This window comes from Cibotium barometz, chromosome 45, assembly GCF_041138505.1.
Source record: "Cibotium barometz isolate CiBa-2024 chromosome 45, ASM4113850v1, whole genome shotgun sequence".
Classification (NCBI taxonomy): Eukaryota; Viridiplantae; Streptophyta; class Polypodiopsida; order Cyatheales; family Cibotiaceae; genus Cibotium; species Cibotium barometz.
In genome coordinates this window covers 35,930,429-35,942,792 of record NC_141090.1, presented here as the reverse complement: position 1 = coordinate 35,942,792, position 12,364 = coordinate 35,930,429, and the positions used below count along the sequence as shown (strand labels likewise).

Below are 12,364 nucleotides of genomic sequence, written 5' to 3'. Positions count from 1 at the left end.
GTTGCCTTACTAGTACGTAATATATGGCTTAATGCATAAGTCAAAAGATACAATACCAAAATAATTAAACTAAAATCCCATCATAATAATACATGGCAGAATTTATAAGTAAATAGATACTCACGTACAGCCGTACGAAGCTAAAGCGACACCCAAAGGATTCTTTTCACGTGCACTTGCTCGTATGGCACTGATTGCAGCTCTCTGCCAAAGATATTTTTATGCAAGCCATGTGAAGGTCAGAGTCGTGCAGTTTGAGCTTCAGATTGACACAATATATTGCTGGTTAATTTAATAGGGTTGATCGTTATAAAGGGTGATCGGGGAGAAATTCAGTCTCCTATTCATTTGGCGTTAGCATTATTATTGCCCACAAAGCTTAGATCATGGGATTATCTCCATTAATCTTAGCTTTCATGTCTCTGCTACCTTTCCTTCTTCAATCCTCGCTTGCCCTCGTCATTGACATCTCCGACAAGGTCTCTAATTACGCTATACTTAATGACTGTTTAAGTTAATGGAAAATACTCACGCAACCATTTTAACCTAATCCCGTGACCTAATTACAAGGGCCGTTCTTTTCCTGTGTGTTGATTTTGCGCAGCTGGATTGCAGCACCGTTTGCGAATCAGAATTCTGCTCTGGTGAGGCGTCAATTTTTTTGAATAAATCAGCAATTTTTTTGTATATGGTAGTGGTCATTAACTTAATACAGGGACAGTGGCGCCGCTGCTGCGGTATGGGAAGTACTGCGGGGTGGGATACACAGGTTGCCCCGGCCAGGCTCCCTGTGATAAGCTGGACGCCTGCTGTCAAGCCCATGACAACTGCATTGGCAACCATCTCGGTAAGCATAAAGCATTTTGTAATTTGCAGTGTGTTACTGATCTACACAGCAATGTACAAAATATAGAAGCTAATCCCATTAATTACTGTTGATGCAAATTTGAAATTTCATACTTGACCACCTTAATTTTCACAAATAAACGCTCGCTCACTCTCTCTCTCTCTCTCTCTCTCTCTCTCTCTCTCTCTCTCCTTTTGGTGTTACACACACTCTCTCTTCTTTTGGGGCTACACACACTCTCTCTCTCTCTTCCCCCTTCTTTTGGTGTTATATGTTGATTAATGCAGGCAATTAAAAAACACTCTCTCTCTCTCTCTCCCCCCTTCTTTTGGTGTTATAGATTGAGATAAGCATATCTATATGTGTTATTGCAGGCAATTACCTCAACACCACATGCAACCGCAATTTGTTAAATTGTGTGGCTTCTTACAGAGCTTCCAGAGCAAGTCAATTTCGGGGAAATACTTGCAATGTAAAGGAGGTGGAGTACATTATTGAGACAACAATGAAGATTGCTTTGCACTTTTGATGCATGTCCCTACACAGCTTCGCTTAGTTGTGGCCTTCCAAGGTACTATGTAAGAGTTGATAGTGTCAAAATGCACATGTCATTACAATCACCTTGTACCTGATAAAATTGGATTCAAGGGAAGTAAGAACCATTGTCATTACAATTAGCATTTAATCCCCTTTAATAGTCTTGTCATATCTTAGAACTGATCAGTATCATCTAATCTCTCCTTGCCTCCCCCCCTCCCCTTCTCTCTCTCTCTCTCTCTCTCTCTCTCTCTCTCTCTCTCTCTCTCACACACACACACACACATCAATATCATCAAAATTCATCCCCCCCTTCCCCTCTCTCTCTCTCTCTCTCTCTCTCACACACACACACACACACATGCACTTGTGCATGTGCACACACACCCTCTCCCTCTCACATGTATGTGCACATACACATACACATTCATTCACATGCGTGCATGTACGCACACACGCAACATACCCTACTTCACTGTGCTGAAAAATGATTATGACAACTAAGTACTTAGATAGCAATCTTGATAGTAGTATGCCGGATGGATGGATATGGATCTTTCATGCACATATATATTGTCAAAAACACAACAAACATGTTAACCATGTTGCTTTCAAGTGAAGGAAACCAAACAATAGAATTGGCTGCCTCTTTTAAAACACTATGCTCCCTACCCTACGGTAGTGTGTGTATCATTAAGCAAGTTACATAAGCATCAACTACCCTTTCCTTGGCCACATGCGAGTGGACCAAGAAATGAGTGAGAAGGATGTTAATAGAGCTTAAGAAGCTGAGGGTGTGCCATAAAATCTAACTATTTTGCTGGTTCACTTCTATCCATGTTCATATCTCTAACCTCCTTATTGTACACATCTCTATATACAAAATAAACATTGGCAATGCACTGTGAAAACTTGGAAATCCTAATCTTCGTCCCATTATTAAGTACTAGGTCACTATCTTCTCATGTTCTTCACCTCACATAACCTCCATCATATACACATCACTTCTAACCTCGATTTCCAATGTTGCACCCATAAGGGCGTTAGTGAGAATGAAAGTATAAATTGGGTGTAAGGTGTGCGTGGAAGACGTCTAAAAAAATGGTGAAAAAAGAGGCCTCGTGTGATGGGAAATTTAGTGCTCATCTGCATGCAAATACAAGCCCTGAGTGCAACTAAATCAGGCGACACTAGCTCTGGATGTGGTAAGCAAAGTAGGCGCCAAAAGAAGAGAGATACAAGTGAAAGTCCGGCCTCTATGTTGTCCAAGAAGGGTATAAGCAAGACAAAGAGAAGCTAAAAGATGAGCTAAAAAGAAGAGCTAGTGGTAGAGGTGACGTCTTTGAGGGATGGACAATATTCACTGTGCTAATGATTGAGTTGCTTCTATATGAGTTTGCAAGAGCAACTGAAGAAGCAACACAGAACTCGAAAAAGGGACTACAGACTAAGTTGCCGCTCATTCACGAAGAAAGGTCATGATAATTAAGAGAAGGGGTCACCAATGAGGATAACAAAACGCCTTAAGGCAGCTTAGACAACAAGGTCTCACCGGTCGAGGATAGATTTTTGGGCCAGTAAAAGAGAGAGAAGGGGAAAGGGGAGGTGGGCGTAGAAGAGAAGATCACTTTATTGAGTTAGCATCATATGACGATACAAGAGAGTGAGAAGCTTGCTTTTCTTTTGTCTTATCTCCTTCATTTCAAGGGTTTACACCACTCGAGCAGACAACTCGGGCACTCTAGCCCACCTAGGCTAGTGTAAACACGCATCCAAAGGTAGTAACCTAAACTCGTTGATCCCATGGTGTGCCTTTCATAGACAAGTGGCAATCACACATGTAAAATATACAATACATGTCCCTTAAGTGAATTCTTGCCATTCTGGTGCCTCTGGCCTAAAGAAGGTGAGAACCCATGAGAACGAAGGCATCAGCCTCCTCAAGGTACCACCACGAGTAACCAAGAGTTCTACCATGATTCTACATGGTGATAGTTATCTTCTTGGTCTTTTTTCTTTTCAATTATTATTATTTTTAATTTTTATTATTTAGACATACTACTTACCTAAAGTTCAGTAAAGGCTAAGAGGGAGTACTTGGCATCCTCCATCGTCGGTGTAAGGTTTGATATGGATACTACTAAGTCTAAGAAATAATCTTAGGCCAAAATATGTACTCAATTTTCAATAATATCTTGAAAAGGAAAAGAGGGGAGTTGATTGAGGAGGTTATACATGACTCCTTTATGTCCATGCTTCTTCTTCTTTTTCTCTCACTTGGTTGGCATAACTCTTGCTCGCTTTTCTTGGTGTTTCTTGTTCTTGGATCAATGGAAGAAGATGGAGATAGTGAGGATGGTGAGGAAGATGACATTTTCAGTGTGCCAAGTTCTTGTGAGTGTGTGGGCTGTTTCTTTGTAATAACAAAGCTTAATTTGCAAGTTTCATGGTGAGGGACTAAGCCCTAAGCATAGATTTTATTACCTTGGTACCCTGGTTGTTTGTCATTTGTGAGAGATGGATGAGAGTTGTTCACCTCGCTTGGGTCCTTATTAGCCGTTTGTTCTTCTTCAAAGATGTAGATGCAGAGTTGGCCGTAGATGTTAGTCGTGAAGTAGGTGTTGGTGTGAAGGGAGTAGCCTTAGATTGAGTTGATGTGGTGAGGCTTTATCCTTACGGTACTCAAGTGCTAGGTGCTATAGCACATTGGGTGTGGAGTTCCAGATTTTTTCCATGGAAATACTCGCTATTTCCCAGACAATTCTACATTGAGTTGTGTTCATCCATGTCCATCCAAGGATGCCATGTTCTTTCAAGGTTCCAGGAGGCAAGACCAAAAAGCTCCTAAAAAGTTACCAACTAAGTGCTCGTTATCACCATATATGATATTTTTAAGCACACCAAGCACTTTGGTATTTTTTATGCTGATACCTTCTACTCTGGAGTTTGTCTTTTCAAGTTAAGGTTTACCCAATTGATTCCATGCAGCAAAAGAGAGTAAGTTATGACTAGCACCTCTGTCAAGCAAAGCATTATAGGGTTATTCGAAGATCAAGGTGTCCAATTTTGTCCAGTTTGTGCTGGACTGGGACAATGCTTGGAGAGTAAATTTGCGGGGGCAAGGTACTTCAAATGAGATCAAGCAACTAATAGAGTATACACATGAACTTAAATTAACCCAATATAATTTAAATTAATATAAATTAGTCTAATTAATTAAAAGTAATTAAAAGTATGATGAAATGATTTAAAAATGATCTTTCCATACTTAGAGTGATCCAATTTGTTTTTCCATAGATACGCCATTACAAGTACACCAGTCCCTATAGGTTTTAGATGATTTTCATCAAAAATATAATTTTACTAATTAGATTATTAATATTTATAGGCCTTCTCATAGTCTGGAAGAATTATCAAAAAGAGATCATTAAAAATCTAACCATCGGATTTGCAATTTTTACTAACAACCACATTCTACTAATGTCTCACTATCTTCCACTCTTTTGATCTACAAGATTGAGCATTATAAGTGGTAGTTGTTATGGGTACAAAAAGTGGTGTATATTTTAACACTTTAAAGACCTTGAAATATTTAAAGAAAATAGACAAATAGCTTAAAAATTTCTCAAAAAATCAAGTTAAGCTCTATATTATGTGAAGATCTAAGGTACAAAGTTGGAATTTTATAGAATCAGTCTAAATTTGGAACAAGGTGTATACATTGACTTTGTACCTAAGGAAATGAGGACTTTTTATTGAGATATCGAGCTCAACTAGTGCTACGACGAACATTGATGACCCGCTTGGGTGATAGCTTCCACATCTACACCACTAGCATGGTTGGTGAGATTATGGGTGATATGCGGCCAATGGGATGATAGGCTAAGTGACAACCATTTTGGATTACTAGAGACTGGCATAGTTTGTTGAGATATGTGGTGCCAAAGAGCACAAGGAAGAGGTAGGGATTGAGTCACATGAACAAGAGAAGAAGTTAGAAAAAGGAATAGACTAAGGGTCTAATATCAAAGGTTGATTTGTATGGTCACTTGTAAACGGTGAAGTCAATGGTCAAAAGGTGACACATGAAAAGCACAAGGTTACACATGTAATGTGAGCATTAATGAACACATGGTTGGCACTAGGGTGCACAAAAAACATCGATTGGAGTCCTTCCCAAGACTATAAATATGGGTGTATGGAACTTGATTATTGCAATGAGATTATGTGACATTTTGTGAGCATACCATTTTGTTAACATCTTGTTTACTTTTTTAATCACCTTATTATTCTCCTTAATCATGTCTTTGAGCCTCCTTAGATCCATTCTTTTTAACATGGTATCAGAGCCTCGTTGGACTAACTCATTAGCAAGTAATTGGTTTTTTTATTAGTCACAAATTGGTGATTAAGTAGATGCTAGTATTGCAGTTCTGAGCAATCTTAATGTTCCACAACACAAATGTTGTGTGTGTGAAGCTCTCCATCATCACTAAAGTATGTTTAGTATCATCGAAAAGAGGCACACCATCTGAGAAGAAAGTCGACTATCACAAAGTAGCGAGGTGGCAGGTCATGTCAATTTTTTCTACACGATAGCAAAGAGAGTGGTGGCCACCATCATGAGGTCAACGCCGCCAAGAAGGTACCTACAAGCGCTATAGTTTGAGAAACTGCTACAGCAGCTGGAGCTAGGGTCTAAGACCCGTCACAACAACTACTCTATGGCTGCAGAAGGTTGACCATCGTGAGTAGCGGTAGATCTTGCGACAAGCAGTATCACTGGCTTGCGAGAACGGGAGGGTTTGATCACATCCCAACCTGCCATAGTCCCAATAGGGCGCTCACTGCTACTACTACAGTACATGAGAGGGGCAATTTCTTTAGAGATAAGGTTATCTTCTAGTTTAAAAGAGCCCTTCTTAAGGGCTTGTTCACATGGGCATGTAATGTGTGACTCATTGGCATCAAAGATCTCATTGACGACAAAGTCTTCACCAACAAATATCATCAATCTCATTAAAAGCTTTTAAAACAATCTTCATCGAAAGCGGTTATACAACCCAACTTGAATCAAAAATTTCTCTTTAAAAATCTTTGTAAAAGCGGCCAAATGAGCACACTAGTGTGTGTGAAAATGAAGAGAAAATCCCTTGTAAAAATGCTGCAACCAAATGACTATGCAAGTGTATGTGTGCATAAACAAAGAAAGAGTGCATTTACATCAAATGTAAACATGATCAAACATCAACATGTGCAACAAAAGAGCTACTAGTCACTACCCAAGCCAATATTATAAAAGCCACCAAATGAGTAGGCCAAAAATCATTTGAAATGTAACACTCGACCACCTGAGAGTAGCCAAAGATTCACCCAAGGGGAGTGAAAAACAAACCACCTCAAAGTAACCTTTGAGCTAGAGAGTGTCCAAGCCAAACAAGAGCCTCTGAGTCACCTAGCCAAGTTACAATTAAGGGGGGGAAATGAAATTTGTAAACCTCACATCCAACCACCTTGAGTAGCCCAAAGATTTTGCACCAAGGGGGGGTGTTGAGATATGTGGTGCCAAAGAGAACAAGGAAGAGGTAGGGAGTGAGTCACATGAACAAGAGAAGAAGCATGCACATTAGAAGAAGGAATAGACTATGGGTCTAATATCAAAGGTTGATTTGTATAGTCACTTTTAAAAGGTGAAGTCAATGGTCAAAAGGTGACACATGGAAAGCACAAGGTTACACATGTAATGTGAGCATTAATGAACACATGGTTGGAACTAGGGTGCATAAAAAGCATGGATTCGAGTCCTTCCCAAGACTATAAATATGGGTGTATGGAACTTGATTATTGCAATGAGATTATGTGACATTTTGTGAGCATACCATTTTGTTAACATCTTGTTTACTTTTTTAATCACCTTATTATTCTCCTTAATCATGTATTTGATCACTTGCTTTGAGCCTCCTTAGATCCATGCTTTTTAACATAGTTATAGCGCTAGCTCGTTTTAGTCGGGTTCACATTATAAACCGACCCTTGTATGTTGTAGTACTTGAGTACTAACCCATATAGTGTGTAATCTTATCTTTATGTTATGTTGGTTGAGTCGAGAAGAAGAAGATAGAAGAAAATTCATCTATCCATCTCTCTCTTGTGTCTTGCTCTCTCTTGTGTGTGTGTCTGTTTGCTTGCTAGGGTTTGAAGCTCTCCCTCTCCCCCACATTCTCTTTATGGTATCAGAGCCTGGTTCGTGTGAGAGCTAAGGAGGCAAGCAAGAGGCAAGAACAAGCAATGAAGGAAGCGGTACTACATGTTACCATATTATAGTAGTGATGTGTGTGAACACACTTAGGACCGCCGGGGCACTTTTTCCCTCACTAGGAGGTTTTTTCCCCCGTGCATTGTATATACGCCCATTATCTTCTAGGGTTGGTAATCTTTCATTTTTGGCACTCATAATACACTACTGTGTTGTGCTCAAGCTTCCTCATCTTCTTGAAGTTGTGTGTGCATTCCTGCAACCCTAATTCCAACAATTGGTATCAGAGCAGGCTTCCTCCTCCCGGGCAGCATCACCGGCACCTGCCGCTTCATCTCCTCTGATTGCAACGAGGTTTCACGAGCGTCTGCAGGTTAGTATATGCCGTGGGCAAGCCCGTAGGGCTTGTTCGTTTCAGAATTTTGATCTGAAGTCATTTCGCCCTCCGTTTTTGCATTCCAAGTACTGCGCAAGCAAAATCGTCCTACTGTGCAGATTTTCTGTCAAGATTAAAATCTGCAGGACAGGTGCCCATTCGTCTGTTTTGGGCTGTGCTACATAGCACAGGTCGATTTTATACAGGTTTACCTCTTACAGACAGCATTTACATCTAGTAGTACAGTCATTGGCCATGGCTGACAACAATGATGTATTCCGCATGTTGGCTGCTGAGGATAAGTTGGATGGCACCAACTATCCATTGTGGGCATATATGATGCGACATGTATTGGTAGCAAAGGGGTTATGGAACGTTGTGCAGGGTATTGATGCACGTCCTATTGTGGCTGGGAATGCTGCAAACACATCAGAAACAGGTACTGTTGATGATGGTGCAGGCACAAGTGCTGTAGCAGCTGTTCGAGAAGCACCACTTTCAGCAGAGCAGATTCGTTGGGATGGTAGAGATGCGCAGGCTCATGCCTTGATTGCGCTGTCTGTCAAACGTACCATTATCCCACATATTCGCTCCTGCAGGACTTCTAAGGATGCTTGGGATGTACTTGCCACATTGTATCAGGCAAGAAATGAGGCTCGTGTTGCTTATCTCCGAAAACAGTTGGAGAGTGAGCATATGAACGAAGGTGATTCTATGGATAGCTTTTTGACAAAGATCAAGGATTTCAAAGAGCAGCTCATTTCTGCAGATGAAATCCTATCAGACAGTTCACTTGTGCAAATTGTTTTGAATGGTCTACCAGATTCTTATCAGGGTTTTGCTTCCACTCTTCGCTTGATGATGAAAGGCAATCCCAATGCCTTATCATTTGAGGAGTTAGTTTCTGTTTTGCTGCAAGAAGACCAGTCAAGGCAAAACAGGAATATTATGCGTGTCGCAGATCAAGCTTTCGTTGCTAGTCAGAGAAGCGGGAAAGGTAAAGCTGGCTTTTCTTCTAGTAAGCAGAAATCTGCAAATGCTGCGCAACCAAAGAAGGAAGACAAAGATGAGAAGAAGGGTGACAAACAGAAGACATTTTGCAAGTACTGTAAGGGAAATGATCATGTCATCAAAGCGTGTCCTAAGCTGGCTGCGAAAGAGGCTAAGAAGAAAGAGGCTGGTATGGCTGTTGCAGATGCCTCTCCTTCTAACAATGAATCTGCTAATGTTGTGCTAGATACAGAATGGGCATTCAATGCGCAGTGCAATTATGACCCATCTTTGCATGACACATGTATGTCTGCAGTAGATTCAGATGTATGGTACTTTGACAGTGGTGCCACTAAGCATATCACCTCGCAGCGCAGTTTATTCACTTTCCTTGAGTCTGCTCCCACAGGGAATACTGTCCCTTGTGCCAATAACTCCTCTTATCCCGTTGAAGGAGTTGGACAGATTGTGCTGAATGTTGCAAATGGCAACACCTTTACACTTTTTGATGCATTGTATGTGCCAGGGATCAAAAAGAATCTGCTGTCAGTCTCCGCATTTGCCAAAACAGGTTTGGTTGTAAAATTTGTGGATGACAGATGTACTGTTCATGATCTCTCTTGTGGTGACATCATTGTAGCATCTGGTTCACTATGTCGAGGGCTGTATAAGCTCAATATGGATGGCAAATGTGTAGAGGATTCAGCATGTGCTATTATGGATACGCAGGCTATTTCAAATGCAAAACTGTGGCATGCACGTTTTGGTCATCTGAATTTTGCAAGTTTGCTGCGCCTGCAGAAATCTGAAATGGTGTCTTCTTTGCCTAAGCTTGAGGCACCTGTCAAGCATGTTTGTGAGGGCTGCATATTGGGTAAAATGCAGCGTGCTTCCTTTCCCAAAGATGGATCAGTGAGAGCTGAACGCAGATTGCAGCTTGTTCACAGTGATGTTTGTGGTCCCATGCAAACTCCATCATTTGGAAACTACCTTTACTTCGTGACTTTCATTGATGATTTTACCAGGCATGCATGGGTATATCCTTTGAAGGCAAAGTCCGAAGTGTTTTTGTGCTTCAAACAGTTTTTGGTTATGGCTGAAAATGTGTCAGAAAGTAAGATGGGCACCCTCCGTTCAGATCGAGGGGGGAAGTATATGTCTTCAGAATTTAATGCATTTCTGGCTGAGCATGGGATAAAACACCAATGTACAGTGCCGTATACACCACAGCAAAATGGTGTGGCTGAGAGAAAAAACAGGTCTCTCATGGAAATGGCAAGATGTATGGTTAAGAGTCAAAGTCTACCACATGGTTTTTGGCTTGAGGCTGTCATGTGTGCCACTTATGTACTAAACAGGTGTCCCACCAAAGCATTACAGGTTGTCACTCCATATGAGGCTTGGCATAGCCGCAAGCCATCTGTTGGCCATTTACGTGTTTTTGGTTGCCTGGCATATGCATTAGTGCCTGTGCAACATCGCAGAAAATTGGATGACAAAGCTGTCAAATGTATTTTTGTTGGATATAGTGCTGAGAGCAAAGGCTATCGTTTGTATCATCCACAGACAAAGCGCATTTTGGTTAGCCGTGATGTTGTATTTGTGGAAGATGCAGTTCAGCCCTTGGTTTCATGTACTAAGGAGACAGATATCAGCTCACGTGATGTCTATGATACATTGTTGCCTCTTTTCAGTGGTGCACAGTCAAGTGCAATACCTCATGAGGCAGTTTTTCAGCCTATGCAGGTTTTAAATGATGGCACAGATCAGCCTATATCTGATGCAGATGTGCATGATGCACTTGAGGATGAGAGACAAGAGATTGAGGGCTCTAGGAATATGCCTAGATGGCTGGTGCAAACTTTGCGTGACAGCAAGTTGGATGCCCCTTTGTCTAGTCGCACTCGTTCTGGCTCTCATGGTGCCTCTTATGCGTCAGATTGTTATGCATTGGCTGTTTCTAGTATGTGCGATGAAAGTGAGCCTGTTTCATTTGATGAGGCACAAAGTTCAGAAAATTGGATGGCTGCTATGCAAGCAGAATACGATGCTATTATGAAGAATGGTACATGGTCTTTATGTGACTTGCCCCCTGGCAAGAAGGCCATTGGCACTAAGTGGGTATACAAATTGAAGCGTAAGCCTGATGGCACAGTGGATCGCCATAAGGCTAGGCTTGTTGCAAAAGGTTATGCTCAAGAGAAGGGCATTGATTTTGATGAGACTTTTGCTCCCACATGTCGTATGACCACTGTTCGTAGCATCTGTGCATTAGCAGCTCATAATGGTTGGAATGTACATCAGCTGGACATAAAGACTGCGTTCTTAAATGGAGATTTGCATGAGGAGGTGTATGTATCGCAGCCTCGTGGTTTTGTTCAAAGAGGGCAGGAAAACAAAGTGTGCAGGTTAAAAAAGGCTTTATATGGTTTAAAGCAAGCTCCACGAGCTTGGTATGAAAAAATACATGCATATTTGACTGCACATGGGTTTCAGAATAGTCCAACAGAAAGCACTTTGTATGTTAAACGTGTGGATGGTGTACATCTAATCATTGCTCTCTATGTCGATGACATGCTGCTCACAGGACCAAATGAGAGTCATATTGCTGATTTTAAGGCTGATTTGAATGCCTCTTTTGAGATGTCAGATTTGGGGCATTTGCATCATTATTTGGGGATACAATTTAAGCAGTGTGATGGAGGTATTGCTTTGTGTCAGACAAAGTATATTGAAACATTGTTGCGGAGATTTGGCCTTGAAGACTGCAAGCCTATTGCTACTCCAATGGAGACAGGTTTGAAGTTGAGTCTTCATGATGCTGGAGATCACTTTGATGTCACACTCTATCAGACAGCTGTTGGTTGCCTCATTTATGTATGCATTACGAGGCCAGACATTCAGTTTGCAGTCTCACAGGTGAGCAGATTTATGCATAGCCCAGGCATTAAGCATTGGCAGGCAGTGAAGCGTATCTTTCGCTATTTGAGTGGTACTCGGCATCTTGGGTTGTTTTATCCCAAGGGGGGATCATTGCCGCCAGATTTACATGTTTTTTCAGATTCTGACTGGGCTGGTTGTTATGACACACGCGTGTCCACGAGTGGTTTTTGCTTCATGCTTGGAAGCTCATGCATATCATGGTTGAGCAAGAAGCAGCCTACTGTGGCCACTTCTAGTTGTGAAGCTGAGTACAGGGCAGCTTTCACAGCTACGGTTGAGTGTGTGTGGCTCAGACGCCTTATGGCTGATTTGGGTGTTGGGCAGCCATCTGCCACCACCATCTTCACTGACAGTCAGAGCGCATTGGCAGTTGCGCGGAACCCAGTGTTCCATGCTCGTACGAAGCACATTGAGG

At 41.5% G+C, this 12,364-nt stretch overlaps 1 protein-coding gene across 4 annotated transcripts; it reads left to right on the top strand.

The window, feature by feature from the left end:
* The first annotated feature begins 251 nt into the window (after positions 1–251).
* PLA2-ALPHA (Phospholipase A2 family protein) lies at positions 252–1,557 on the top strand. 4 transcript variants are annotated; one of them, XM_086782842.1, is made up of 4 exons: positions 252–479; positions 605–644; positions 716–847; positions 1,280–1,557. In XM_086782842.1, exons 1-4 carry the CDS (start codon positions 387–389, stop codon positions 1,321–1,323), a joined length of 309 nt encoding a protein of 102 aa, XP_086638968.1. In that variant the 5' UTR covers positions 252–386; the 3' UTR covers positions 1,324–1,557. The 4 variants fall into 4 exon arrangements, with proteins under 4 accessions (XP_086638968.1, XP_086638969.1, XP_086638966.1 ...); XM_086782843.1 differs by having other exon boundaries at positions 288–479; positions 722–847; XM_086782840.1 differs by having other exon boundaries at positions 297–479; positions 1,222–1,557.
* The last annotated feature ends 10,807 nt before the right edge of the window (positions 1,558–12,364 follow it).